This window comes from Balaenoptera borealis (genome assembly GCF_965194805.1).
Source record: "Balaenoptera borealis genome assembly, chromosome: 9".
NCBI lineage: Eukaryota > Metazoa > Chordata > Mammalia > Artiodactyla > Balaenopteridae > Balaenoptera > Balaenoptera borealis.
The window spans coordinates 57107154-57134251 of record NC_138873.1 but is presented as its reverse complement, the minus strand read 5'-3'; the positions used below and the strand labels follow the sequence as shown (position 1 = coordinate 57134251).

Here is a 27098-nt window from a genome sequence, read left to right as displayed (position 1 = left end):
CTATATTCCCTGTGTTGTACAATATATCGTTGTAGCTTATTTTATACATAATGTTTTGTACCTCTTAATCTCCTACCCCTATATTGCCTCTCTCTCCTTCCCTCTCCCCACTGGCAACCACTAATTTGTTCTCTATGAGTCTGTTTCTTTTTTGTTATATTCAGTGGTTTGTAATATTTTTTTAGATTCCACATGTGATGTCATACATTATTTGTCTTTCTCTGTCTGACTTATTTCACTTAGCATAATATCCTCCAAATCCGTACATGTTGCTGCAAATGGCAAAATTTCACTCTTTTTTATGGCGGAGTAGTATTCCTTTATATATACACCATATCTTCTTTATCCATTCATCTGTTGGTGGACACTTAGGTTGCTTTCATATCTTGGCAATTGTAAATAATGCTTCTTGAACATCAGGGTGCATGTATCTTTTCAAAATAGTGGTTTTGTTTTTTTTTTTGTTTTTGAATATGTACCCAGGAGTTGAATTGCTGGCCCATATGATAGTTCTATTTTTAGCTTTTTGAGAACCTTCCATACTGTTTTCCAAAGTGGCTGTACCAAGTTACACCAATAGTTCCCTTGGTGTACAAGGGTTCCCTTTTCTCCACATTCTCACCATCATTTATTATTTGTGTTCTTTTTGATGATAGCAATTCTGACAGGTGTGAAGTGATATCTCATTGTGGTTTTGATTTGCATTTCCCTGATGATTAGTGATGTTGAACATCTTTTCATGTGCCTGTTGGCCATCTGCATTTCCTCTTTGGAAGAATGTATATTCAGTTCTTCTGCCCATTTTTTGATGGAGTTGTTTAGTTTTTTTGCTGTTGAGTTGTATGAGCTATTTATATATGTTGAATATATGATATGACCTTTATCGGTCGTATCATTTGAAAATATTTTCTCCCATTTAGTAGGTTGTCTTTTAGTTTTGTCGATCGTTTTGTTTCCTTTGCTGTGCAAAAAATTTTAAGTTTAGGTCCCATTTGTTTATTTTTGCTTTTTCTCCTTTGTTTTAGGAGAGGGATCCCAAAAATATTGCTATGATTTATGTCAAAGAGTGTTCTGCCTATGTTTTCCTCTAGGAGTTTTATGGTTTCTGGTCTTACATTTAGGTCTTTAATCCATTTTGAGTTTATTTTTGTATGGGGTGTTAGATGGAGACTCTACATTATGCTAACACTGTTTTATAATGTACAGTGTGGTTTCTCATGATCACCACACAGGCCTTCTTTGGAAAAGTGCCACTTATGTTCTTTGTTCAAGACAGATGAATTTGTCTAAAATTAAGTCAAAACAGTGTATAATCAGAGAATTCGTTTTCCTTTTTACATTGCTCTATAATGAAAAACTGTATTGCTTTTTTTTTTCATTCTCCAACATCCATGGTTATATTGTTAGTAAATGTCAATAAGACAGTGTAAATAGAATTTTGATAGATCCTATTGTGCCAGCTGGTTTTTAGTGGGGAAATTATTTCTTAACTTTAAATGAGATTGACTTTATATATAACTAATATTTTATACTTAGCTGGGAATGTTTATTTTGTTCCTACCTGAGAAAGTTTTTGGTATACTTGTCAAACAAATTATTATTGCAAATTCCGCAGAGCATAAAAAATATGTCTCACTGATTCTGCTTACAAGAAACAGTGCTAACTTACATGTTTAGAAGAAATTATAAAATGCTAATTACAGATGAGACAAGCAATTATGTAGCTCAGGAGAGGAAAGAAAAACATTCTTTGAACATAAAGGAGTAATATGAGATACAAAACAAACGAAATTTATACTGAGAAAACTGTCAGAAACAAAGATAAATAAATAAAGCATCAACTAATTAATGAGATACTCAGAAAAATAATTTTAAAATCATTCAGAAAACAAATGTTTTTTCTACATTAAAAAATAAAACAAAGCAACCAAAGAGAAAACATATTTTACCAAATGAAATTATTTGAAGAATTAAAAAAAAAATCCTGAGAAGTATAAAATGTAAAGCATAAAATATTTACATAAAATTCTTACAAGTATTTATATTAACATATATAAAATGTAGCTTAGGAAAAATTCAAATAAGTAGCAAAGATATGTGACCTATTACTCCCAAAGTTAAATATGATATTAAGGTAGAACTTGAACAGAACATGAGGAACAAAACATGAAAAACAAAATATGTAAATATGAAAGAATAGACACATAGTATACATTCAATATTTGCTGAGTGAATGAATGAATGAATGAATAGGTGTGGAAAGTTAACAACCTAAAAAAACCTGAAAGTCGTCATTATATAGTAATTCACTCATTTATTCTATTCAGTCATTTATTCAATAAATATTCATTGGGTATTTATTATCTAAATTTCAAAGTTGTGACATCCTCCTTGAAGGCACTTAAAGTTTAGCACAAGAAGATATGATACATAAAAATGAAATATAATTTTAATTCAAAGTAAAACATAAATGGAATTTCTGAGACAAAGAGGATAACATTTATTCCTTCATTCAACCATTATATTCAGAACCCTCACACAGAAAACCCCTAGTATGTCCTGTATTCAAAGGCCTTAGGATAAAAGGATGAGTAAACCAGTCTCTAGCCTCAGGGGATTTAAGTTTTAACTAGAGAGTGATAAAAAAAGAATTACAATTAAAATGTAATGTGATACTTCTGTGTTGGGGGCATACATAAGTTGTTCTGTCCATTGCTACACAGAAGAGGGAACTGCTTTTCCCAACGTTTCTATCAGTGATGAAGATACATATGTAAGGTAGTGAAAGAGGGAAAACATACATTTAAAGAGTACAACATGTATAGAAAACATGACCACATGAATAGTTTAGGAAAATTGTAAATGCAATAAAATTCACCTTCAGAAAATGGAGAAACGCCTTATATTTCTGGCAAACATAATGAAAAAAGAATTACAGTCTCTATCTCTATGTCTCTCTCTCTCTCTCTCTCCTGATTGACATTTAAAACTTCCAAATAGAGAATACTAGAAGCTTTCAATAAAAAAATATTTACCAAAAAAGAAACAAATATTGGACTGCCCTCAGTCTCTTTAGTAACATTAAATAATAGAAAACATGACTAAAACAGAGCTCTTGAAGGAAGAAGGCTATGACACAATATGTCTTTATTTAGTCAAGTTTTCTTTGTACAGGAACATGACAAAAATATTTTCAAATCTACGGATAGAAGCATGTCACATAGTTATCCTTTACAAATAAATTGTCTTCTATAAGAACAATGATAAATGAAAGCAAACACTCAACGAAGAGGAAACTGACTAGAAATCCTAGTAAACAGTAAAAGTAGTTAAAGCATATAGAGAGAAGTTTTTGAATAATAGTTTTAAAGATTATATTAAAAATTACATTTGTTTTCCTTGGAAGAGAGATGATCTATAATATATCAAGCAAAAGAAAATGAGAGGCAGTGTCCACAACCCCAGCTTAAATTAACTAAAACTATGGATCAGTATGTATAATAGCAGAATGAACCAAAGTAGTGAATTTTCATAGAATAGATGTCATTTTAATTTTTATGATTCAATATTGATTTTATGATGTGATGGTAAAAGTTTAAACAAAAGTTGACAATACCCCTTTAGTAGACTGAAAACTTTGTTACTCACAAATTACCACAGGAAAAACTGTCTACCAAAAAATCCAGAGGTAGAAAAGAAATAGTGAAAACCAGATAATATGAAAGGAATAAGGTTAAAAATAAGATCCAGGGAGAAAAAAGATAGGACATTAAAAACATTCATGATGAGCTTCTTATAAAGAAACCCATAAAATGAGAAGTATGTTGAAAGTATAATTATAGATAATTATTTATCAGCAAATGCAAATATATAAATAAGGTAAGCATGATTAATACTAGGTCCTGGAAATTTAGGTGAAAAGAATGACTTAGAATAAAAAGTTATTTTTATGTGATAAAACATACTATCTAGAAATAAAGGCAACAGTCATAAACTATTATAGTATCATTCAATTATGTAAGTCAAACTATTAAAAGTAGAAGATGAATTGTTAGGAAGTTGTATTATACCATGAACTGTCAGGAGGATGGTAACAAACACAATAGTTTTGGAAAGTTATATGACAACATGTACTAATAATCCTAATAATTCATATTATTTGGGCTCAGTAATTCCAATTCTAGGAATTTGTTTTTAAAATAATAAATTACATGGGCAAGTATTTGTAAATAACTGTGTTTACTAAAGCGTTGTTTTTAACATTGATAGTTAAATTGTGATATGTTTATATGATGTTCATATTATACAATCATTCAAATTATGAATTTGATTAATTTTAATGCCAGAAGAAAATGCTCAAAATAGTGTAGAAATAGGATATATTTAATAATTTATATAATACTTGTAGCACACTTATAAACACCTTACATTGACTTCTTTTTCGTTTAATCCTCACAATAGCTCTGTGAGGTAGATAATGTTATTCCCCCATTTATAGATGAGGAAATTGAGGCACAGAGAAGTAATGTGCCCCAGTCCCCTGGTGGTAAGTGGTGGAGATGTAATGGGATTCAGGTAGTCTGACACCCCCTTCAGAGTCTGGGCCATTAACTACAAGGCTATGATGGAAATTATGCAAGGAACATACATGTAAAGATAAAAGACTTGAAGGAAATACACTAAGCTTTATTAGCTATGATTGACAGGGGTATGTGTATAGGTTCAAAGTTTAAGTTGATGTTCTCTTTTATATTTTTTGTGTGTTTTATAATTTGACAACAATAAATATGCATTCTTTTTATGAAGAAGAGCAAATTTATTTTCAGAACCATTCAGAATATAAAATAAGAAAAATGAATAATACCATAATTTTCTATAGTTCTTTGTGGTTTTTGAACTACTTTCAAATTACTTATCTAATTTGATGCTTATAATTAAAGTGACCTTATGATTTAGTATCCAAACCATGACATTTTTAATTGTACAAGAGGGTTGCTATTAATATTTACACCAAAAAGATAACCGTAAACTTGAAGTATCCAAGTCAGCCAAGATATAGACTCACTCTATTTAAAATACCTCTTTGAGGTCAAGAGTACTTTATTAAATTTTGGAACTGAGAAAAAAAAATGACTTGATTAAATCATATAATGAAAAAAATCATGGTTCTGAACATAGATTAAAAGAAAAGAGATTGTCTTGACTTAATCAATGGCTCTTGTGATTAAAACAAAACAAAACAATAAACCCCACTGATGAAAAGTTCTTCAATCAATAGAAAATTTTGAATTATACAGTCCTAATAGATTTAAAATCTGGGAATCATACAAAATTTTATTTGATTTAAAATGTTATGCCATTGAAATTTCTGAAACTTCATAATATTCTGCTCAGAAACCTGAGATTTATAAGAAGGGTTACCTAATATTTGTGATTATAGGTAATTGTGGATTCATGAGCCAGAACCCTTTCATCCAAATAGTACTAGAAAAGCAACTGACAGAGGAGGAAACTAGATAAGTATGTTTAGAAAAATGAACATCCAGCTAAATTATTTTTTATAAAAGTAATCTTGGAGGATGATGTAAGTGAAATGGGCAATATTTTGTATTAGTAATTTGATTAGAAAGTTGAAAAACTTACTGGTCAAGCTTGAGGGTATCATTTGGCAGGTGACAGTGGGCGAATGATGTCTGCCAGTGCTTTGGCTGGTAGAATTACATGTCTGAAAGAAATCTAACTATTTAACCAATAGTGAAAAAAAGGGAAATAAAATCCAAGGGACAAATGTGTAATAGGTATTAATTATAGATCAGGGGCAGAAAAATGGCAGTGACTGCAAAATACAATCTGCAGATGTCTTGTTTAGCCAACAGAGTAGTTTTTTTTTTTTTTTTTTAATGATTTTGAATTTGAAACAATTTAAGCAGGTCAGCAGGCATTCTAGGTTTGACATCCCCTCTGTCCTCCACCCAGGTCCCCAGCAGGGCCTCTGCTAACTCTAGTGATGCCTTGCTGGGAACTTGAAAAAAGTACCTGCTCTGGGAACATGCAGCCCAAGGCACACAGCAGAGCGGGTTGGGATTGTGGCCCCTCTTGCTATTCTGCCTTGAGATTTATGTGAGATTTAAAAACTTCACTCCCTAGCCTGGAAATTCTTACTACTGGCTTATGCCCTTTCACGTCACACATTGATGCTACCCGTCCGGCCCTTGAAAACCTTCCATTATTGACCCTAAATTATAATTCGTCTCTGTCTTTATGACCTCATGGTAGTCACAGTCTAAAGTAATTTAAAAGATCAGCAGGTAATTTACTTTGGAAAGAATGCTGAATCAAGATTTTTTTTATTTTTTTTCCCCTTACTGTATTATTTGACTTTTTTTCTTAACTGACACAAACATTAGGAATATATATAGTTTTTAATGGTAAGAGGAAAATTAAGTAAATATGAGAAAATATGGCAAGAGGTTTTTTTTAAACATCACTAAAAACATTTATATTGAATTCCTAGTATAATCAAATAAGTTCTTGAAGAAAAACACTGAGATTTACTTTTATGTACAACTATTAGAATGACATATCTATTCTTATGAAGAACAGAAGTTATTAACATTTCTACTTTTGTGCTTCTCCAATTAAACGGAGATAGATATCTTAAAAAGTTACTAAGAAAGCTATGCAAATAAAGAGATCAAAAAGAGTATGTATGATAAAATATAACGAAAATAAAAAGATCATAACATTTAATTTGGATTTATGCTGATGAGACCCTTGTTAGCATATTTAGGTAGACCAGAGTAAGTGTTACCTGCTAAATCAATGTCACATTAAAGATAATTTACAAACAGTTCCCAACTTATGATTTTTCAACTTTATGATGGTGATGGTGCAAAAATGATAGATATTCAGTAGAGACTGTATTTTGAATTTTGAATTCTGATCTTTTTTTCTGAGCAAGTGATATGTAGTACGATAATTTCTGAGCCACAACTCCCAGTCAGCCACTCCATCACCAGGGTAAACAACTAATACACTTACAAGCATCCTGTTGTACATATAACCAGCGTGTTTTTCATTATAGTTCAGTATAGTATTCTATAAGTTACATGAGATATTCAACATTTTATTATAAAATAGGCTTTGTGCTAGATGATTTTGACTACAACTGTAGACTAATGTAAGTGTTCTGAGCACGTTTAAAGTAGGCTGGGCTAATCTATGTTGTTTGGTAGGTTGGTGTACTAAATGCATTTCTGATTTAACAATGTTTTCAACTTATGATGGGTTCATCCATAAGTTGAGGAAGATCTGTGTGTACAAAACTTTATTTTAAAAAGAAATTGATAATTTATAGCTTCATTTGAGGAAAACAAGTTGGGTAATTGGCTAGGGGCATACATAAGACAGATTTCACTACTGATGACTCCCAGGTTTGAGAGGGTGGGGAAAAGTAATGCTGACTAAGAAATACTCTGTGTCTCCTTTTGCTTCTGCTTTCCTTTAGTGGTCGCCATTGTTACATGACATGCAATGGTGCAGGTGCATGTATGCAAACCACCCAATCTATGTATTTAGTGGCATCTTATGCTTATATGTATCTCCAGAGGTAGCTCTATGTCATCATATAGACTGTGTTCAGTGAGTATAAAATGTCTGAACACAGAGAGTATATGGCCTAATCTATCAGAGGGTATTAGTTAAATTAAAATACATATTGAATAGAATACAAGTAGAAGTATTAGAATGGGTTATCCAGATGAGATTATGCTGTAATCTCCTTTCCTTGGAGTATTTTATAAGCTGCAAAAGTATATTTTTAAAAGCTCTGCAGGTAATTTGGGGTATGATTTTGCCCTACTGGGGGTTTTGTGAATACGAATTAATGCCTCTTTTAAGCCTGCTTTTACCTATTAATTTACCCTGGATCCCCAGGTTTTGCTCTGTCTTTTAGCTTTGTCCATATAATATGGCATGTTATCATTGTAATGAGAGGATAAGATAGATCCATTACTGTCAAAAATATGTGCTATTAATGAGTTTCCAGCCAGCTATCAAGGTATCATCAGCAGTAGTTTATCTTGGTGAATGAAAGTCTGAATGGAAAATTAAGCTCCCACATTGACTGTAGAAGTGCAATGGATCATTTTGTTCTTTAATGTCACACTTCAGTGGACACACTTCACAAAGCAGTGAATCATGCTTAAAACAAGCAGCCTTTACTTCAACAACAGCAGATAACGCAGCAGATGTGAATAATAAGTGTTAGCAGTCTTAACTTTCTCTGCAGTGCTCTCTCCCAGGTGCCTGATGGACGATTTACAAAGTACATATGCTATTTTATAGATTGGAACTTGGGATCCAGCCAGTGGCCTGAATATGACAGAAAGTCAAAAGGGAAAGCCAGCCAACATCACAGATTCCTTATCCAATCGTTCTTTGATCGTTACCACCATTTTGGTAAGTGTTTTTCCATTCTTTTTAGATAAATGTAGGTAAACATGGAAATGGATAGAAAAGGACATTATAATTGGAGTAGTAATGAACAGAATGTAATATATTTTACAGTTATTTAGCAATTACTGTATAACAGATAAGTCAATGTTAATTTAGTCACAGTTTTATTTGGTTAGCTTTTAATGATATAAACTATATTAATGTTTGGGCTGCTTATGTTGATTAATAATACCACTTCATATATTACTGGAAATCTTTATGTTTCTACAAAATTAGTTGCTATTGAAAAATTATCAATGTTAAGATTTGAAAAGTACACAGACATGCAGTTGTATAAATATACTTATGTGAGGAGCTGCATGTGAACTTTGTTTCTGCTTTCATCTCCTGGAAATATATTTCAGAGGGCATACTATTTATTTTTCAGGACTATTTCTATTATAATTATATTTTAACCTTGATTTCAATTTAATTGTTTTCATCATGGCGAATTCACTTTTACTTTACTAATCTCCCTAATGAAATCAAATGACAAGTGCTGTTTTAGGCCAGAAATATTTTCATCACCAACAGAATTAAATTAATACTGATAAGCTGGATATTTTTACCCCTCTTATAATTATATATTTTAATTGGATCACACAGTAATGTTTACGTATGCCTACCGTGCCATTTGCAAATGGGAATCTTGATCTTAGGACAAGCAAGGGGCTGATGATTTAGTGAGTACTTTTACCTACAGAATAAATTTATCAATACTAGTTCTTATGATTCCCCAGGTAATCAATAGGAATGTAAGATTATTGTCCAGAACAAACCTCCACACAATTTTAGCATTTATATAATTTCTAAATTTGATTTATGGTGGCAAATCAAGCCAGGAAGAATTCATAATCTTGTCCTTGTAGTAACAACAAAGGATGTCAGATCTCTAGGCATGTCAAAACAAAACGGCTTGTGTTAAAGACTCTTGATAATGAAGCAGAACTAGTAATCAGGAAATGACAGTGATGGAAGTTCACAAGGATTTTTAATTACTCCCTTGCTAAGAACCTCAGTAAATACTTGCTCCATCATATCCAAACTTCGCTGGTCCCTTTAACTTAATTTTATATCTCCTTCTCTTTTCAAAGATAACTCTCAAACCCACCAATCCACCAGCCCTGGTCCTCAGATGGGATGTCCTCACAGGGCACTAATATATCCTTTTTCTGCCAGTATATCCTGGATCTCATAACCTGCTGCTGGGACAATTACAGTAACTATGTAACTATCCCTCCTGCTGACAACCTTCTCCCTTTGCAATGCACTTCACTCTCCACTGTGAAGATCTAACTCTGTCATTTCCTGCTTCTCTACTTACAAGTCTTTAGTGAATCCATATTGACCATTAAAAAGGCCCCCAGGTTTTGACCCTGACATTCAAAGCTTTCTACAGTCTTGTCTTCTCCCACCTTTCTATTGTCATTTCCTATTACTCCCTTCAGGAATCCTGCATTTTAACTGAACTGTGGTAATCAGTTAGCCTATTACTATGATTGTGTTAGCCCCGTTCCCTTTGTTTGCAATATGTTTCTCTCCATTTCTGAAATATAGAACTTGTCAGTAGTTTATATTATTTAGAATTAATACTATATTATTCTTAAGTTATTTCATGTGTGCCATATTTCTCCAAACATCACCGACCATTCCTTGGAGAATTAGGATCTGACTAAGCCTCCTGTTTTTACACCACATGTGCCTCTACAATGCTCACAGAGTAAAGAGTGCTGGGCAAGGGACACCTGTCATCTTCAGCAACCAGCCCCCATACTCCTTTCTGTGTTCTTCCTGATCCAGCCAAACTCTCAAATGCATCACTTATTTTATGGCTCCAAATCTTTGCTCACTTCTTTATGATCCCCTGTGAAAAAGTTTTCATCCTTCCAGACCCATCTCAGAGGACATGCTCTCTGTGAAACTCTTTGATCTTTTCATTTAGTTGTGAATGTTTGGGGCGGGCAGAGGAGTGTACACTTCATGTATCATAATACTCTATCATAGCACTTACCATGTATTTTTTTTATTTTAGAAATTTTGTATATATCTGGGTCTCTATTTGGCATGGATCTGTACAAGGCCAATAATCAAATTTTACACTTTTTAGATCTCTTAGTGTCAGAGAAGAGTGACTTGGGCATAGGAGGCGCTCAATAAATATTTGTCAAATTAAATAAAATAAATGATATTTAATTAAGCAGAAAATTAGAGGGATAAGCAACTTTTAAATGGCTGTATTTAAATATTTTTCAAGTGTGCAGGTTATTGCAAACTTCTTGTCCAGACAAAGCAGGTAAATAAGACTACCCATACAATTTCTCAGTATTGTTTAATTGCTCAGTTATTTTATAAAAAGTATCCAAATATTTTTCTCAATAATAAACAATTTTATATCTATTCATAAACAAGTGGTATTTAATCTTAGCTTCATATCAGAGCCAGGCATAAAGCTTTTAAAAAGTTATTGCTACCTTTAACTGTAGGACATATTCATTTTTTTTAAGTTCCACAGGTAATTCTGACCTATAATGATGACTGAGAACTATTCCTCAGATCATTGCTCCATATAACCAAGATGTACGATCAACTCTGGAACATACTCTAAGTTTACATTTTAATAAATAGGTTACTTATATTTTAGACTATGTCACTGTATTAGTTTCAGAGAGATTGTGATTTTTGTTAAAAAGAAAGGTACATTATTTGTTTTTATATCACTTAGTTGAAAAACTTCTTTTTCTGAATACTCTGATCACAGAGTATCCACAATCAGGAAAAGATTTGAAGAGATTATTTACATTATTTATATAAGCCAGCTTGATATAATTTATTGATACTTAATTTATATTTTATAAGGAAGTATGATCATTTGATGTATTGTATGATTATTTTGTCCTTTTCTCTCTTGGAAAATCTCAGAGGAGATTCTGGCTATGTTGTGAATAATGATATCTCCACAGAGGGAAGTTCACTTAATGCTTCTTGTTTGACATTTTTATTATGTGTCTTAAAAAAAAGCCAGTGAGGTTTTCTAGAATTTAGCATTATCAATGTGCTTATCATAATCAGCTCCATTTATCTTGAATTTTATTTATTTATTTTTTTATTCATTCTTTTTGTATTTAACAAATATGTACTTAGTGATGATGATATACCAGGCTTTGTGATAACCACTATATTTGATGGAGAAAATAAACACAGTCTCTGCCCTTATGGAGCTTAGAAAATGGTAGGATTCATAAGGAGAACTACACACACACACACACACACACACACACACACACACACACACAAACACGTACCACACACCACACCTTGTGATTGAGATATAAGAGAAAGATAAATTGTGTGATGCCTTTTACAGAATGATCCAGAGTTACACCAGGGACCAGGAGTGGAAGGATGGGCCAGGTTAGGTCTCACTGCAGAAAGATAGAGAGTTGAAGTTTGAGAAGAAATTATCAAGGTAAAGAGAAGGGGAAGGAATATTCTCAGCAGAGAGAACAGCATATGCAAGGGCCCTAAAGCAGGAAAGATCTTGAAAAATTTGCAAAATTGAAAGAAGACCATGATAACTGAGGCTGGTGCTTTTATCTGCTTCTCAGCTTCATTAAATAAGATTATATGAATATGGTTCATTAAAAAAAAAGTAATACACATTTTTGGTATGTCTGCTCTCTGCTAGACATTGTTCAAAACACTACTCATAGATTTACTCATTTAATTGTCATAATAACCTTTTGAGGTAGATACCATTATCCATACTCTTTTACAGGTGGGAAAGCTGGTATTCAGATTGCCTAAGTAACCTGCTCATGGTCACAGAGCTAGAAAGTAGAGAAGTGGGCTTTCAACCAATCTGTGTGTCCAACTTGAGCAACCAATACTGTAAAATGAAGTCTCTAGTGGCCCAGTATGGAAAAGTCTAACAACTATAGATTATGACCAGAATAGCATCTTGATTGAGAATTGTTCACCTAAAGCAGTGCTTCTCATCCAGAAATCCCACATATGCTAGAGCACTGTGATGACGTTACAGGTGTGTCCCTAGACATCTAGACGTTTCCTCAGGGGCCAAGATTTAGGCTACTCTTTCTTGGATGCCTCGGGCCTCTTGTTTCTCCCCTCTCCTAATTTAGCACTCAGTTTTCTTACAGCTTCTTTAAACCATAATCTCAGATTTTTCTGGGCAATCAAAAGAGTAATGGGGCTTATCTCACTTTTTCTCTTTAGAATTCAGATTAAGCATCTTGTTTACTAATGATTTTTGCTCCTCTTCAACAATATAACCTACGCCCAATACACTGTATGGGCGTAGTATATATCAGTAGTCATATCATGGAATGAGTTCATTTTAGAAAGCTCTAAACAATTTTTTAAATATTTATTTTTTTAGTTTTGACTTAAATGATGTCATACAATTTGGAAATTATGTAACCTCACCTGCAGGTCTAGACCTAAAACTCCAGCCTACTCATGCCCTCTCTTTCATATTCCTCATATTACCACTCTGGCTTTTGAATTTCAGATTCAGTGGTTAAAATTCCCTTGCTTCTTGTGTTTATCATTATTATTGGAATTACAGATATCAACCTTAGAACCGTGTTTTCATATATGATGATTTCATTTATTGCATAACAATTGTTAAAATATAAATTCCTAATCACCAAAAATAATAACAAAAATACTCTTTCTGAATGAGACATAGAGAGCTTTTGAGAACAATGTGTGCTCTATTTTCAGTTTATTAGCCTCATCCTGTTGTCCTTACTGCTATGGATACACTAGCTAGGGGCAGTATCAGGTGGCTGAATATTTATTTAAGTTCACAGAAGGAATGCCTGTTTTCCCTCTGTGTTCTTGGTTTTCAATAGATTTTTTCAGGCCTGTCTAAATACGTTGAGTGCTCCCCACTATGCGGCTCCTGTATAATAATTGATTTTTGTCCATCAAAAGATTCCTAGCACTAAATGCCACTGTACATGTTCTTTCCCTTAACGACTAGTAGCACTTTAGCATGCAAATGACTATAAATTTGGTGACTTTTTCAGAAAAGTCACTTACTCTTAAGGAGGTTCTTTCTTCCCGGTTGAGCAATGAATTGAACAAATGTGCTTGCATCTGCAACTTAGTCTTATTTTTTATATTCTTAGCACTTCCTGGAAGGTTGTGTATTTCAGTACTGAGTTTACTTGCTTAGGCTTGTTAGGCTTTATTGTTGCAGCCCACAGATACAGGAGGCTTATCTGGGAGCAAACTCCCAAGGACGGTGGAAGGAATTACAGTACAAAAGAGAGACGTGACCGAATCGTCCCCTAAATGGTTCTGCAATTTCTTCCATAATAGCAACAAAAGCAGATTTCTAGGCCTTCAAATCTGTCCCTGCAATAGGGTTTTCCCTCTGATTCTTCTCGTTCCATTGTCACAGAGTGACTGTCAAGCACATAGTTTTTTTTTTTTTTTTTTTTAATTTCTGGCTGTGTTGGGTCTTCGTTTCTGTGCGAGGGCTTTCTCTAGTTGCGGCAAGCGGGGGCCACTCTTCATCGCGGTGCGCGGATCTCTCACTATCGCGGCCTCTCGTTGCGGAGCACAGGCTCCAGACGCACAGGCTCAGTAGTTGTGGCTCACGGGCCTAGTTGCTCCGCGGCATGTGGGATCTTCCCAGACCAGGGCTCGAACCCGTGTAAGCACATAGTTCTTAGAGAGTTACTAGCATTCGGGCTTGGAAACCCAAATAATGCAGCTTCACAAAGAAAAAAGGTTTTTCATTCTTATCGAGATCTATACAATTTCTAAGCAATTTTAAACATGTGTTGTGGAGCTAGTAATATCAAAATAATTTAAGGAAGATACAGTAGGTATACATGTATAAGTAGTACATGTATAAGTACTACTTATACATGTTAATGTGAGATGAGTGCCTCATTCAAACTCAGGCTGCTTGTACCCCATCCCTGCAACCAGCTTATTCAAAGGCAACCAAACCTTTTCTCACCATATTTTTTTCCTCCTGTTTCAGGGATCATGCTGGCCCTGCATTCCTCCTTTTCATTCTTGCTCTAATAGCTTGATGTATTTTATTTCAAATAAATTCTCATATTCTCCTAGACCTCCAGATTAGCCAGATCAACATAAAACTATTGGTGGTGGTATCATAGAGAAAGAAAGCTGTTTGTTTTAATGTGAAATTAGGCATAATTTTTTAAACCTTAGGGTCCCAATCTTTAGAGGCTCTGTAAGTGACCAGAACCTCATTTTTTACCACATAATCACACACACACACACACACCTGCTTCCTTCCTCCTTCTTTATTCAATCTAATTTTAAAATGCTACCATAATAAAGACACTTAAGTATTTTCATTTTGTTGTTATATTCTTTTTCACTGCCAACACTATTGTCAACACCATAATTTTTGGAAGATTATTTTATTATTAGCAATATATTTTAAGTTCTAGAAGAATGATTGGAGAAATATGAATTTTTGGTTCAGCTTAACCACAGCAAACTACATGGAAATGAGATAATTTTGCTTTAGCTTTCTCATTTTCAAAGATGTAATCACAATAGTACCGTGTAAAATTGTATAATCTAAATTTTAACTATGCCCTTGATCTGAGACTCAGATGTAAATTTGCAGCTGCTCATAGGACATATATCTACCTGCATGTTGAGAATCAAACTCAACATGATTCAAACCTCCTCTACAACTCCGACCTTAAAATATCTGTTTCTCCTATATTTCTAAGCTCTGTTTATGGTTCCAGTGCTTTCCTATTCACTCAAGCCAGAGTGGATACCCTAGTCTCTTTAAATTTCATATTCATAATTCAGATACCAAAAAGAAAGAAAGGATGGACTATTCTAAGAGAGTTTAACAAAGAAGTGAGTCAAGTAACATTTTGAACAAGGGAGGTATGGTTTGTTCTTGGGTACTACTGAATGGAGGCTTTACAGAGTCTGATTTAAGAGACGTTGTAACCAGAGGCAAGAGGAAAGAGATGACAACATTGAACAATCGTGTATGAGATTTCTTGGGAATGGATTACACGTGGAGCAAAAACAATTGAGAAAGGTAGATGAGGACTTCGAGGTTAAAAGCCTAAGAGGCAGGGCATTAACGTTGCCACAGAGCATGATAAAGATGTTGGGAGGGGGGATAAGGAGTTCTGTTTAGTTGTATCTGAATGGAGATGTTGGCAATAATTTTGTGTAGTCAAATCTTGATTATCCATGTAAGGGGATAATAAATTAGATTCAGAAATGAAATGCAGTTTGGAGATTAGCTGATAGGTGCAGTCTCCCTTCCCATCAAACCTTTTACTGGAAAAGCAGTGAAATGACACATTTGATTGATTGGAGTTTCAGCTTTTATTTTTTTCCCTCTTTCTTCTTTCACTTGGAAATTAAGCTAATTAAATATTTAATGGCCAAAATACAAATACCAGAAGAAAGACAGTAACAACCAATATCTCCAATCTAAACTGATAATTCAGTCAAGTGGAGGAATTAAATAGCATACCAGTTTTTACTAAAATATGAATGATAATCACTAAGCCAAACTGTCCTTTAAACCCTTATTGCTCTGACATCAGTATCTTTCCTGAAATGTTGGTGAACAAGCACAACTAGCAGAATTCTATCCTTTTTTCTTTTTTTAAATTTTTTAAATTTTATTTTATGGCTGTGTTGGGTCTTCGCCTCTGTGCGAGGGCTTTCTCTAGTTGCGGCGAGCGGGGGCCACTCTTCATCGCGTTGCACGGGCCTCTCTTGTTGCGGAGCGCAGGCTCAGCAGTTGTGGCTCACGGGCCCAGCCGCTCCACGGCATGTGGGATCTTCCCAGACCAGGGCTCGAACCCGCGTCCCCTGCATTGGCAGGCAGATTCTCAACCACTGCGCCACCTGGGAAGCCCTATCCTTTTTTTCTTGAAAGCTAATTTCAACCTATTACGCAGTCATTATTTCTATAGGATACACTACAATTTCGGGTGATTAAATACTACATTTCAGGGAGAAAGACATTCTTCTCAGCTTACCAAATCCCAGCAGATTTTCTATAGGTATAGAGTGAAAACAAAAACTCTTCTTAGAATGATAATTAGGGCCAATAAAGACAGATTTTTTTGTACATGATGTACATTCTCTGAAGTTATTCTTCTGAAAGGAGGTAAACACAGTTTGCAGCAGCTAAGTAGTATATTTAAGGGATGTACGTGTGTGTGTGATTATGTGAGAATCAGGCATTAAAAAGGAAGCCTTTGCTTTGTAGACTTGCAAAACAAAATAAAAGAAAGTAATTTTTGTAGATTTCCTCAGAATGCCCTTGAATTTTGAAAAAAGCTAAAAGTATCAATAAATAATAAACATAGTTTATTACAAATTATTAAGGTAAAATATTCTACCTTAATAGGCATGCTCTGTACACCTGGTACACTATTTTGTTGTTTCTTTAAAACATAAGCCACAGATTATTATAGTTATTCATTTTCTATCCAGACTGTTCATGTGAAAGTGCTTTTTTAATGTCTTGAGATGTCAAAATGAGGTTTGTTTTCTAGGCAAGAGAACAATATATGAGCTCACATGGAGACTCTTGTCAGTACTTTTTGATCCTAACAAACCAGTCATCTTTAGTATTGCCTCTGGTTGAAAACATTAAGTTGTTCTGATGGTAGCTGCTAGGTTTTTCACTTTGCCCTCCTGGTATTCTCACTTCCAATTGTGATAACCTGTAGCGCACCATAGGCTTCTGACTTGAATGTTAATTAGGGAAGGCAGAGTTCAGACTCCAAGAGCCATGGTGATTAAAAGGAAATTTAAAGACCAGGGCTCAGACAATGGAAAGATTTCACAGCTCTACAGCAGTAAAAGCATAACAGTTGGAATGGCAGAGGCTGAAAAAAGAATAATACTGTCCTGTCTATAGAGTAATAACATTCAACTGTGTTATTATTATTTATGCTTATCTCTTGCTTATTGTTCTTATTGGTCGTTTCTTGACAAATTCATGTTCCAAATGAATGGAACATTTTTTTTGGCCTGTGCAGTTAGGTTTCTATGTATTTTTCCAACTACATTTAGGGTAATCTGAATCATTAAAATGTAATGAAATAGTAGTAGTTAAGTTTATTGTTAACTAATTCCCTTAAATATATGATCCCTTTCCATTTTTAAGATCAAAGCTTACTACATACATTTATGACATTTCCTTAATTGAGCTAAGAAAAAAATAACGAGATTATTTTAGAATGACTAAGATGTAGTTTAGACCAGTGGTGATATTATTAAAAGTGAAATTGTCTACAGACCTTGGGTAATATAAGAAGTTATAAAACCAAGTAGTCAATAAACTTTACAAATGTTAATGATACTGGATTCTCATTAAATCTCATCAGGTTTAAAAATAACATTTTAAATTAATACACGCACCTTAAAATGAATCATTTATGTATAATGTAGCAATCTCCTGAATTTATTTTGAAAGAATTTATAAAACATAATCAAATAAATTAGCACTTAAATACATATTTTGTATAAAACTGATAGATATAAAATTCTTTTCTTTTTTAATCATCTTCCAATTATGAGATTCACAATTTCTTTCCTACTTATTAACCAAAAGTTGGCTAATTAAGATTTAAGCTCTAAAATGGAAATAAAGGGCTTCCCTGGTGGCGCAGTGGTTGAGAATCTGCCTGCCAATGCAGGGGACACGGGTTTGGGCCCTGGTCTGGGAAGATCCCACATGCTGCGGAGCAACTGGGCCCGTGAGCCACAATTACTGAGCCTGTGCGTCTGGAGCCTGTGCTCCACAACAAGAGAGGCCGCGATAGTGAGAGGCCTGTGCACCGCGATTAAGAGTGGCCCCCGCTTGCCACAGCTAGAGGAAGCCCTCGCACAGAAACGAAGACCCAACACAGCCATAAATAAATAAATACATAAATAAAATTTAAAATGGAAATAAAAACAAAAATAAACAAATGGGACCTAATGAAACTTAAAAGCTTTTGCACAGCAAAGGAAACCATAAACAAGATGAAAAGACAACCCTCAGAAAGGGAGAAAATATTTGCAAATGAAGCAACTGACAAAGGATTAATCCCCAAAATATGCAAGCAGCTCATGCAGCTCAATATCAGAAACACAAACAACCCAATCCAAAAATGGGCAGAAGACCTAAATAGACATTTCTCCAAAGAAGATATACAGATTGCCACCACACACAGGAAAGGATGCTCAACATCACTAATCATTAGAGAAGTGCAAATCAAAACTTCAATGAGGTATCACCTCACACCAGTCAGAATGGCCATCATCAAAAAATCTACCAACAGTAAATGCTGGAGAAGGTGTGGAGAAAAGGGAACCCTCTTGCACTGTTGGTGGGAATGGAAATTGATACAGCCACTATGGAGAACAGTATGGAGGTTCCTTAAAAAACTAAAAATAGAACTACCATACTACCCAGCAATCCCACTACTGGTCATATACCCTGAGAAAATCATAATTCAAAACCGTAATTCAAAAAGCATCATGTACCACAATGTTCATTGCAGCTCTATTTACAATAGCCAGGACATGGAAGCAACCTAAGTGTCCATCGACAGATGAATGGATAAAGAAAATGTGGCACATATATACAATGGAATATTAGTCATAAAAAGAAATGAAATGAAACTGAGTTATTTGTAGTGAGGTGGATGGACCTAGAGACTGTCATACAGAGTGAATTAAGTCAGAAAGGGAAAAACAAATACTGTATGCTAACACATATATATGTAATCTAAAAAAAAAATGTTTCTGATGAACCTAGGGGCAGGACAGGAATAAAGACGCAGATGTAGAGAATGGACTTGAGGACACGGGGAGGAGGAAGGGTAAGCTAGGACGAAGTGAGAGAGTGACATGGACATATATACACTACCAAATGTAAAATAGCTAGTGGGAAGCAGATGCATAGCACAGGGAGATCAGCTCTGTGCTTGGTGACCCCCTAGAGGAGTGGGATAGGGAGGGTGGGAGGGAGACGCAAGAGGGAAGGGATATGGGGATGTATGTATATATATAGCTGATTCATTTTGTTATAAAGCAGAAACTAACACACCATTGTAAAGCAATTATACTCTAATAAAGATGTTAAAAAAAAAAGAATTAAAATGAAAAACAAAAAGAATTAAGCTCTAAAAATCTCTGTTGTTTCTCACCAACATAATAAATGTTTCCATGAAATTTTCTTAAATAATATATAAACAATAATATATATATTTGAAGCAATTTAGGATAAACATAAGAACAACCAACCATCTTCAGAGGGAAAAAATGCAAACTGTTTAAAAGTTAGGACATGAGAATATTGGTTCATTCTGCTTGGAGGTGTTTGACCAAGGCTTGACTCCTCAGTTGGCAGATGGTCTGGAGCCCCTATACCAGCTGTGAAGCAGGCAATGAGGGCTGAACTGTTGTTACTTTAGAAAAGCTACTTACGATGTTCCCAAGTCAGATCTAAAGAAAAACAGAAGCTGAAGGAACAAAACATAAAAGTCCCCTTCGTTAAGAGCCTCGTTTTCTGTTTAAACTTGCACTCTATTTTTCATCTTTAATCTACTCTTTCAGTACTGGTGCTCATTTTAATTTATTCTGGTATTGGTTGTACAGTGCTAACAATTAGAATTGTCTGCAAATCTGTAATCAAAGTATTCACTAGATGTCCATAATAGGAGTTATTCTCATTAATACTGTAAAAGATACGCTCCTTCTTAACTTTCCAATAAAATTCTCATTGAAGATTCAGGAAAAAAACAATGCAAAAACAATGAAAACAGTGATAGTATAAGCTAAAGTTCAAAGGAGACCATATACCATAATTTCAGTAGAATATCTGTCAAATAGAGCTTCTGAGGACAGATTGCTGATTATCTTTTAAAACAACATTAGTGGGCCCGACTTATGAGTTCAGACAAAGTGATTTTATGTTTTTTATAATATAAATATAGGAAAATAATTTATTTTTGAATGTTTCCCTTGAGTCACTTTATAGAAATGTTCCTATATGTAAGAGATTTATAAGTAATTGTCTTTGGTAGTTTAGATATTTAATCATGCTTCCTATGCAGAGCTATAATTTCATCTCTGCCTTTACTAATTTTAATTGCTTTTATCTGTTTTATTTTCATTTGTATTTGGTGAGAACTTCACTCTCTGAGCCTGTTTTCCTTGTTTTGATAGTATTTTCTTTATTAAGTACAATAATAGATGTATTCTCAAGAAGACTTTTTATTCCTAGTTTTCCAATTAATTATTTTTCAAGATTGGGCACTAATTATTATTGAATACGTTGGTCATCTATGGAGATTATTATTAATTTTTCCAGTTGTATTTATTTTTCTGATGAATATGTTAATCAATTTCTGAATATTAAAAATAGTTGCATTCCAGAGATAAACTATTACTGATTATGGTTGAAAAATATTTCAGTGGACTGCTATGCTTTGTTTGTTTGCTCTATTGTTTTTAGGTATATTTGATAGTGACTGCTCCTTAATTTCAGTATTTCACCATTTTGTTAGCTTTTTATGTCAGTGTTATGCTAACTTCATTTAAAAAGGAGGGAACTGGTTCCACAGCATTTGCTATGCTCTAAAGCAGTCTATGTATCATGAGGTTATTTGTTTTATATTAGGGCAAAAATAAAAACTCCACAGTATTTAGATTTTTTTCTAGGAAGATTTATTTAATAACTGATACAATTTCTTTTATGGTTACTGACCTATTCATTTTTTTTTAAATTTATTTATTTAATTAATTTATTTTTGGCTATGTTGGGTCTTCGTTGCTGCGCACGGGCTTTCTCTAGCTGCGGCGAGCAGGGGCTACTCTTTGTTGCGGTGCATGGGCTTCTCATTGCGGTGGCTTCTCTTGTTGCGGAGCATGGGCTCTAGGCACGGGGGCTTCAATAGTTGCAGCACACAGGCTCAGTAGTTGTGGCACATGGGCTCAGTGGTTGTGGCTTGCGGGCTCTAGAGCACAGGCTCAGTAGTTGTGGCGCACGGGCTTAGTTGCTTCGCGGCACGTGGGATCTTCCCGGACCAGGGCTCGAACCTGTATTCCCTGCATTGGCAGGCGGATTCTTAACCACTGTGCCACCAGGGAAACCCTGACCTATTCATTTTATTACTTCCTTTTCAGTCAATTTTAAATGGTGCATTGATGCATAAGAAGGTATTTTCTTCTTTCCTATTTTCTACTTCACCTCTTTTTCTTCTATTTCCTTATTATTTTTCTCCTGCTTTCCTTGTGTTTTGGATTATCCGTCTTCCAGCTTCTTTTTACTTAAGCGCTCTATTTATTTTGTTTTCAATAATTTAATGATAAATTTATATAAGGCTGAGTTTTTCTCTGAAAAGTGCTTTGAAGATACTTTTAAAATAAAAAATACGTAGTGCAGCTTAATGGTTAGCAGAGTGCTTTGGAGTTATGCAGAACCTTTATCTCTCAAATGACATCAAGCTTTGAAATTCAGATAACAGTGGACTGTTGTGGGAGGGCTGTGGCTTTCCATCTGGATGGTCTAATAAATACTTACATCTATGTATCTATTCTCTGTGTTGCATAATTTCTGAAAGGAATCCTACAGCCCATAGTCCAGGTGACATCATCCTGGCTGCTAGCATTCTCAATGAAGAAGGAAAAACAGGCTGAAGAACTTAATTTTGACTGATACAAACTGTAATTTAGTTCTCTAGATTTTAGCGTGGTGAAACCAGGGTCACGTCGATTCAATTTCTCCTTAAGTTTTCTGCCAGGGTCAGGGCAAGGGAGGTGAAGTTTACCAGAAATGTGTTGAAGAATCTATCTAGTTTTCTGGTTGGTACAGAGTATGGACCTCTGAGCAAGAAATTCTGATGGGGAAAAGAACAAAGCATTTTTTCAGCTGCCTTTAGGAGACCAAGGCTTTTTGGTTTCCTGTGGCCTTACATTTAGTGTCAGTTCTTTCAAAAAGATAGTGAAGTTTCCTTATCAATTGCCTTATAACTGTATATTTTCAGGAATTAAAAAAAAAAAAAGAAAAGGTCATGAATCCCAGCCAGATGAGTAGGTCAACTTGACCACCCTACTCTGCCAACAGCAACATACTATTGCAGTGGTGGGACAGTGGTGCCACCTACATCTAAACAAGAAAATAGACTGAATTTTGGATCTGCAGTTTTCCATTCTAAGAGTCCATTCTTCTTTTTTAAACAGAGGTCATCACCAACAGCCAGTCCTCTCTTTTCAGTCTGCTTATACAACTTATTTCTTAAGGGCTGTCCATAACATGTTTTATCTCTCAAGTAGAATGAAGCCCTTTTTGATGACGTGTTCATGCTCTTGCCCCAGTGTTTTTACACATTGCCTACAACCTACCAATTATCTTCCACACATGATTTTCTGTACCTATCTGAATTCCATGCCCACAAGTTTTGGCAAGACTTTATTACTCTTACTTTTTACTATTGGGAATTTTTATATTTGCCCAGTGCTTCAGAACTACTTTGGTAAGGAATTAGGAGAGGGGATGCCAGTGCCCACTTTTCACAAAATCTTGAGCTCTGTTTGCTTTAGGAGTAGGAATCTATTAGGTGAAGAAGGAATACCAGATATTTCAGGCTGTGGGAAAAGGCACAGACATGTGAAAGTGCTTAGAGTATATGAATAACTACCTGTAAGTAGTCCACTACAGATGGAGCACAGACAATGTGGGAGAGAAGTAGTGTTTGAGGGTGAGCAGGCAGGCAACAGCAGAGAAGAAAGCCTTTGTAGGCCTCCTGAAGGAATTTAGGCTGTCTGCTATTCGTAATGGGGCAATTTTGAAGGATTTTAAGTACGTGAACCATATAATCAAATTGAGATTTTAAAAAATCCTTCTTAGTATCGCAGAGAGAATTGCTTGTAGTTTACAAGCTAGGATTGGGTGAGACCAGCCAAGAGAATATTTCAAGAGTAAGAGCTGATAAGTTCCAAACTGTGGCATTATCCAAAGGATTGGGGGAAGGAAATACAACTTCCAAGATAGCTAGGGTGGAGAAAGGGGGATATATAGTAACAGTTTACAAATTGGGGTTTAAGAAGAGGTCAGAGATTAGGACACTTTTATTTTCTGGTAAATGTGGCTGGAAACAGAATTGATATGAAAAAGCAAATTGGGTTAATACAAGTTGAATTTAATTTTGAACATATTACATTTAGTTTTTCTATGGTATATTGACCTGGTTGGCAGTTAGACATGTAGTTCCATACCTGAAGATAATGGTCTGGCTGGAGATCATATTAGGAGTTATCAAAATAGATGGTGGTTGGCATCATGAATATTGGTGATATTGTTCACTTAGAGAACACGTGTGTTTTCAGTGAATCTATACTGCTGAACATTTCTTTCCTTTCCTGATGCTCCTGTTGATTCTGTCCTAAAAACTGCTGTATTCTGTTTGGCTTGATAAGTAATTATAAATTCAGGGCTTCCCAGGAATATAAAGAGTCTGGGAAAAAATGTACTATTCTTTGAGTCTGGAAAGTTGTGGGTGTCAGATGACAATCATGAGACCTGCAAGACCAGTAAGTCCTGAATTATGGCAGGTACTTACAGCCTAACTTGCCTTTCAGATCAATATCTGATTCTCAGGTCCTGATCTCTGTGTTTTAAACCACACTTGATTACTTGACATGGATTCCTAATTGCTTCTCTTTATTTGAGATTTAAATGGTACTCATAATGACAGATTATATCCTGACTCCAATTAACCCTACCACAGCGACTCAAAAAAGAAAAGTACAGACGTCTTTCCATGGCAGAAAGCATGTGCATGTTTTATTTTCCTGGCATCGCTAAAGTGACTGTTTTTTTGCCTAGAAATCCAGAATAACAGATGATTCCCCTGGTTCTTACCCATTTATCAGTCAATGTATTTTATTAGGTCCACTACTCAAAAGGCATTTATGCCATTAATTAGACACCTAAAGAGTAATGAGTACTATTAACTTGAATCCTATAAATTTTATGTTCTGAGCTCTCTTAGCTTTAGTTCTATTTAGTAATTAATTAAAAGAAATAACATGAATTTGTTTTCACCACCGTGTTTGAATAAACCCATATTGGTCAAACAAACCGAGAGAATGTTGTTGTTTTTTTTTTTAACCAATTCATTTAAGAACTAATAGAAGAGAAATGCCTTTGTCACATAGCTGTTTGGAAAGCATTTCATATTATATGGAGAATTTTTTATACTGCATTCAAATGTAATTAGAGCCAAAGCCATAATTTTTTTTTCATGTTTGTCATAGCCTTGTGCTCTTAAAAAGAAAATCTAAATTTATGTTTCTTCTTTTGAACTTTTAAATTTGCAGTTGTTTGGCAAATGTGATACTCTCTGACCTTAGACCAAAACAGTACTTTTATAATACAGCCTGCAATTTCTGTGCTCTGTAGCAATAGCATACTGTGTTAATTATTTGATTACATCAGAATGTCCGAGTGTACTCCACAATTCTGATAGGTGTGTAATGCAGGCACACCCTACAATGACTCTGGTTAATAGATTTTAGGAAATACTGAATCTGCCTTCCAATGCAGGGGACACAGGTTCAATCCCTGGTCAGGGAACTAAGATCCCACATGCCGCAGGGCAACTAAGCCCACGCGCCTCAACTAGAGAGCCCGTGTGCCACAAACTACAGAGCCCATGCACTCTGGAGCCTGTGCACCACAACTAGAGAGAGAAAAGCCCGGAGCCACAACTAGAGAGAAGCCCGTGTGCCACAACGAAGGTCCCACGTGCCACAACTAAGACCCACTGCAGCCAAGAATAAAATTAAAAGAAAAAGTTAAGCCAAATCCACTAGGTTTCTTTATCACCAAGTCTTTCATAAGTTCATATGTATTATGGATACCTCAAAGGGATGCAATTATGTAGAATTTCCAAATATTTTAAATTGCAGAATGTTTTCTTGAAAATGACACTTGTGGGATAATTTTCCAGAAGAATACACTATGTACAAATACACTATACTTAGGTTAAATCATAACAACTTTTAGGTCCTCATTGATATTTATGACGGAATTTACTTACATATGCAAATCCTTAAACTGCCTGCCCCACTAACCCTCAGCAGAGGAGCAGACAGATTCTACAGTTAGTTGACACTTGGTAACTGAATTCAATACCTAACTGAGAAAGGGCTTTTCTGCAGGTTGAAGGGACAAATGGAAGTGAGAAAATCTAGGTTCAAATCTTGAGTCTGCCACTTGGTAGATGATTTACCTTGGGCAAATTACCTTACTTTATAATGATGATAATAATAATGTCCAACTTAGAAGTTTGTATTAGAGATAAAAATTTAGAAAACATAAGCATAGTTCCTGGCACAAAATTATCAATAAGTGATCATTTTAATGGGTATAAAGTAATTTAAAAATTAATAAGTAATGAATGGTGCTCATGTTTAATATTTTCCCCTAAGGCTTTCTAACATGTTTATGAACATCTTCCTCTTAGAAACCATCATTCCTCTTCTTCAGGCCATGTGCCGCTTCATTTCTCTTGCCTTGAACAACTCTTACTTCTCCCCATTTATCTAATTTATATTCATTCTACAATCCATTTTTCTGATGCCCTTTTCTCTAGGATGATTTATCTGACTATTTTGGGACATTTTTTACTTTCCTTTAACTGGCACCTAATGGTCTTTTTTCTATACAATTTATTTCTTAGGCACTTACGTGAAAACTTGTATTATTAGTTTACATTTTCCCGTACAAGTTCTGTATTTCAAGTAGATTAAAAGATGCCTAGGGGAAGCACCTTAGTCCTAAAGCAGGGTATTTTCTTTTAAATGATGGATACTCAATAAACATTTGTTGATTTTATTGATTACAAAAGGCAGCCGCTGAAAGTTATACTCACCATTCACTGTGTAAAAAAGAACTTTCAGTAGATACGTGACGCTAACTACTGATCATTGATGGATAATTCTCATTGCATGTGTTTTACATGCATATTCAGGAACATTGAAGAGGCTGCCAGTATTTGATCAACTTTTGAGTGTGATGAGGGTAGAAGCCAGTTAGTATCAGTTCTTTATTCTAATCCAGTTTTCTATCAGCGTATTTCAGCTGTTTTTGGAGAAACATAAGTAGAGTTAGTGGATGGCTAATGTTGAGTCCTCCTTTCTAAGACCAAAGTCTCCAAACTCTAATTGTTTTACTAAATTATAAGAAACAGAATCCTAATGATTGAAAATTCCACCTTGCAATCATTTGACAAATCATATCTTCCTCCTTTTGGTTTGCTTTTCTCTCTTCCAAACATGCATTCAAATTCATCCAGTGTCTAAATAGTAAAAAATTACCTAAAGGGAGACTATTGTATTGGGTTGGCCAGAAAGTTCGTTCGGATTTTTCCGTGCCATCTTATGGAAAAACCAGAACAACTTTTGGGCCAACCCAATAGAAAGACAAATCCTCAACCTCATTTCCTGAATCAAAATTGGTTTTAGGTAGATGCTTAAAAATAATCTTAGGAAAAAGAATGCCATTCTAAGCAGGATATCAACTCAAGCACTTAGGATCA

The 27098-nt window shown here is 34.7% G+C and overlaps 1 protein-coding gene across 9 annotated transcripts in view; it reads left to right on the top strand.

The window, feature by feature from the left end:
* Positions 1–27098, top strand: part of GRIK2 (glutamate ionotropic receptor kainate type subunit 2) — a 640648-nt gene that overhangs the window by 418444 nt on the left and 195106 nt on the right. For all 9 annotated transcript variants that reach the window (XM_082405216.1, XM_082405212.1, XM_082405214.1 and 6 more), the window contains one exon: positions 8347–8460. In XM_082405216.1, coding sequence (XP_082261342.1) covers positions 8347–8460 — 114 coding nt within the window. The remainder of the gene's footprint in view (positions 1–8346; positions 8461–27098) is intronic.